This window comes from Arachis ipaensis, chromosome B07, assembly GCF_000816755.2.
Source record: "Arachis ipaensis cultivar K30076 chromosome B07, Araip1.1, whole genome shotgun sequence".
In the NCBI taxonomy this organism is placed as follows: Eukaryota; Viridiplantae; Streptophyta; class Magnoliopsida; order Fabales; family Fabaceae; genus Arachis; species Arachis ipaensis.
In genome coordinates this window covers 16,354,087-16,358,762 of record NC_029791.2, presented here as the reverse complement: position 1 = coordinate 16,358,762, position 4,676 = coordinate 16,354,087, and the positions used below count along the sequence as shown (strand labels likewise).

The 4,676-nt window shown below is 35.1% G+C and overlaps 1 protein-coding gene across 1 annotated transcript; it reads right to left on the bottom strand.

Annotated features, from left to right (window-relative positions):
- LOC107609385 (protein REVEILLE 1) lies at positions 587–4,223 on the bottom strand. The gene is made up of 6 exons (XM_016311341.2): positions 3,732–4,223; positions 2,949–3,083; positions 2,729–2,840; positions 2,380–2,441; positions 1,723–2,133; positions 587–1,581 (listed from the first exon to the last, which is right to left on the bottom strand). The coding sequence occupies exons 1-6, from the start codon at positions 3,741–3,743 to the stop codon at positions 1,027–1,029; spliced, it is 1,287 nt and encodes a 428-aa protein (XP_016166827.1). The 5' UTR covers positions 3,744–4,223; the 3' UTR covers positions 587–1,026.

Here is a 4,676-nt window from a genome sequence, read left to right as displayed (position 1 = left end):
TGTATACTATGTATACTAAAATTTCTTTAACTAAGTTGAATTAATCTAATGGTTAGTTCACTAATTCATTGTTAGTTCACTAATTCATTTAAGCAAGTGTCGACATATTAGTCCTTACTCCTTAGCCCGCCAGGGGAGAGGATAATGTGAAAAACCAAAAAATAAAAAAACTAAAAAATCTTTTTTAAAAAAATATGCATGAATCCGGTGCGTTAGGCAATTCTAAATCTAATCTGCTATAATTCTCATATATCTATTATTAGGTATAATGCTTTATTTGAAGCTAGCCATATAAAAGCTTTAATCCTTTGTGCAACCCTAACTTTCCAAATCTGTTAATAGACTCAATACATTGTATTATGATTTAGATTTGCTTGATTTGGAGAATAGACCATATTTGTTATCAGAAACAAAACCCCTAAAGAAAGAAACACAATAAGACATAAGTGGCCCAATAGCCAATACCGTTGTTACGATGTCTTCTATCTTTTCTATCATTGCCAAATAAAAGAAAATTTAGCATGCACAGTGTGGATCTACTTGCCTCAAAAATCCTTAAAAATTGGAAAGTGCCCGTGGGAAGGGATTCCATCAAAGATATATCTTATTCAATATGATAACATTTGGACAAGCACAGTAATGATTATCGCACAAGTATATAGATGTAACTTACACTTTTGACGTTTAGTAAGAACAAAATGCTGAAAGCCAAAAAAGCTCTACATATACATAATTCACAGGTGAAGGTGAGAAAGAATTTGGAGGAAACACAAACATAAAAAATAAAGGGGAAAAAAAACTAGAGGGGTCATGAAGTTATATATATAGTGCAAAGAAGCTTGGTTTGTGGATTTGAACAGCTGGAGATTTTGCAATGTCAAAATTTTCAGTTCCCTTTGTTCCCTCTTCCTCATTGGACCAAGTCACCCAGCAACAAAACAGAAAACAGGGCAAACAGTTATAGTACATATCTGAAAAATAAAGGGGGTAACTCCTTCGAAGAAAGAACCAATTTGAAAAGGAACCTTATAAGGAAAGCTTGATCCTTTGTTCTTCTCTCTTCTCACATGTTATTGTTGAATAGTAATGGTTCTTTTCTCTTTCTGCCATACACCTTTTATATGGCACAAACCCTTTGCCAAAAGTTCTAGGCCTCACCCTTATGCAACTCATGCCTTGCTCCTTACTTTTTGCAGTGTTCTCTTCATCACTAACTGAACTAGTGTTCGAATCGCTCCATGACGGTTCCTTTTGAACTTCTTTGGTTTCGAATTCCCCAAGATCAGAATCCAGATTCTTCTCCTCAGGCTGCTTGTGCAGTGGTATGAATGGTCTGTTGTGTGAAAGAATCCACCAAGGTGCAACAACGGTTGCAGGATCTTTTGTAGCATCTGAATTTCTGCTCTGAAGTTGCAATAGATGCATAGTATTGATAGGTACAGGTTTGGATACCTCATTGATTGGAGTACAGGTATCTGTTAACAATAGGGTTGTTCCGAAAAGTTTTAGAGTGCGGCTGGATGATTCTTCAGCCACATCATCTTTGGTAGAAACACTTTCATTGTGGGAAAGCTCCAGTTTCTGAACATTAAGATCAAACACAAGATTAGAACTCCATTCATCAATGCATCATATTTCTCAACAATCCTATGTCTAGTGATGATAGATATTTCTTGTTCTGATATATCGTAATGAATGAAATTGATATGGATTAGGAATTACCACAAGAGGGTGCTCATGTTGAGCAGAATTGGCATTTAGTCCAACTAGAGGTGTGGACCTATCTTCCTCAAATGATGATTTGGGCTCAGCAAGTGCAGAATTACTGGTATTACCGCCACTCATGGATGACACTGGGGATAAACTTCCAGCCAGTGTATCTGAATCCGAGGAACCAAGGGTGTCCGAAACAACTGCAGATAGTACTGACTTGGGAGATTTGTTTTCTTGATCCACATCTGCTGACTTAGGAGAATTAGACCTCACTGAATGTTCCAGGTTAGAAATTTCCCTCTTGGGGATCTCTACTAGCTTCCGAGGGTAGGGATGCATCGGCTTTCGCTTTGGTCGAGGAGGTGGAATCTCAATTGGCTCCACCAGGCTTGTAGGGTTCCCACTCGAGTCTCGGACAACCTGCCATTTAAGTTTCAAAGGAGGAGTCAGAATGATTTCAACATGGAATCTTCAACCTTCCTCAAGGAAGCTAGTACTTTGCATCTCCTAAGGTTTATAAATTCATATATAGCTTAGGGTAGAGAAATGGAGGAGGAACTCACCTTGCATTATACAAAGCAAAGTGAGTACACCTATCATTACCCCTTATGGCATACAAAAATTTATGGCAGATAATGGATAGTGGAATTGAATTGAGCTGTAAACCTTAGAAAAAAACTTCTGAGCATGACTTCGAATCTGAACAGCAGTCTTTGTGCCAACATGTTCTGTGGTGAAAAATAAGGCATCCAAAATCTCAGAACCAGCACATCTTTTTATTTACTCTCTCAGTTTCTTTTACTTGAATCTTCATCACATACTTGCTTAAGATACAGAGCAATAAAAGAGCCATGTTTCGCTAAATCCATTCAACTATATGAATCAGACAACACTATAGCTGACTCTACCTAGCAACACAAGGCTCGAATATCACTTTATATCATAATTAGACAAGTATGCGATGAAAATTCCACGACCTGCTTCACTAAGTTGTGGAAGTTTGAATTGGTTATACCTTCGATTCGACGCCAAGCTCGGCCATACAGCTTCAAAGCCTCAAGGAACTTCTTATGTTCATCATCTGTCCAACGCTCTCGCTGCTTTGTAATTGTATATGGTTTCCTCACCTGTTGAAGTAGATAGATACAAAATTGATCAAACCGAAGGCATAGTGTCAAGTATATGTGAAAATCAAAGTGTTGAAAATGAAACAAACTTCAGAATTTAGAGCAAACCTTGGGGGAATAGTCATTTCCGCAGGAAAATTGATCATTCAATTGAACATGTGGAACTGAGTGTGCTCCAGAAACAAAAGATACTTCATTTCCTACTGTGAGACCACCCTGTAATCTAGCAACTCCACTTTGATCCTACATCAAATCCACATAGCAAATAAATACGATGAGAAATAGGCCAAATTTTGAAAATTTCTTAAAAAAGAAAAGTCAACTAGACTAAAAAGCACAAGTGTTTGATCTTAGGCTCTTAGCTCTTTAAAAAGAGTCCTTTAAGGCTTTAACAACTCCTTTAAGAACTACTTTTTTTTAAGTTATAAAGCAAAGCTACAAAATAAGTTCTTTTCTTAAAAAAGTTATTGTATGATGATATCTAAATTGTTAATTTCATTTATCCACATATAATTCATCTTCCGAGTGAACAATTAAGATCACAGAAAGCAAATATTATCAACTAGTCAATTAATAATTGTTAAATTCAATTCCTCAATTGAAATGACCCCCAAGCTTTAGAGAGAAAGACCACAAGAAAATTAATTATACCATTGATGAAACATGAGATCATTTATAAGACCTTTCAAAATTGTTAACAGAAGCATTAAAAAATGAACTTTTTAGGTGTCTTAACTCTTAAACAGAAAATTAATGTAAAATAGTACCAAAAAATAAATACAAATCTCAATACCAATTCCTTCAAAAAGAAATTACATACAAATCAAATTCTTGGGAGAATAAAAAAAGAAATGAAAAGAAAAGAAAAGAGGTGAGTCATATTTTACATACTTGAACAGCCATGGAAGCAGAACCAAGTGATTAAGATCTCCTCAACAGAACCAAACTTTTCTCAAACTAGTTCTTCCTTTCACAACTTCTTTAATAGTTGAACACTTCACAAATAAATCACCAAAAGGAGAAAGAGAAACACAACCTTTCACCCTCTGGACTAGAATCTACAAATTCTCTACAGAATTCAACTTTTTTGCTCATCAAAATCACCAAAAACATCATACAAATAACACTGATATTCTATTCTTCCGTACACACAATCATAATTTTTCTTTTCTTTTTTTCAGCTCAGAATTACAGAGATTCAGCTTTGAGACACCGTGATCATGCACCACAACCACCTTTTCAACCCCGAAATCCGATCGGGAACAAAGTGATGGTGAAAACTGGAAACAGAAACAGCGAGAAGAACAAAAATTGAAAAAGAAGAAGAAGAGGAAGAAGAAGAAAGTGAAGGTGGAGAAGGAGGAGAAGAGAGAGGTAGATATAAAAGAGAAGAGTGGGAAAGAGACTAAAAAGGAAGAAAAGGAGCAACGAGGAGCTGCCACCTCACAGGTTCAATTTTTGTTTTCTCCTCCAAAAATTAAATAAATAATTCTTTTTCCTTTTTCCTGATTGAAATATTATTAATCTTTTCGAAATCTCGAGAAGTGGATGGCATCTTGTGGTTCACGTTGAAAGAGGCCCAATATACGTGGCGTTTGGCTGCAGATTATGTTTGATGTTTCTCGCTTTTTCTATTTTTTCTAAATATATTAACCAAGTAATTGTTAACCAATAAATTACTGCATAAAAAAAAATTTAAATCTTCAAAGAAAAAATTTAAATCTTTAATATTTATTTGAAATATTTATTCTAATCTTGTTTATTTAAAATATATATATTATTAATTAACTAGTAACTGTAAAAATTTATCTTAAGATTATACGTTTGCCAATTTGA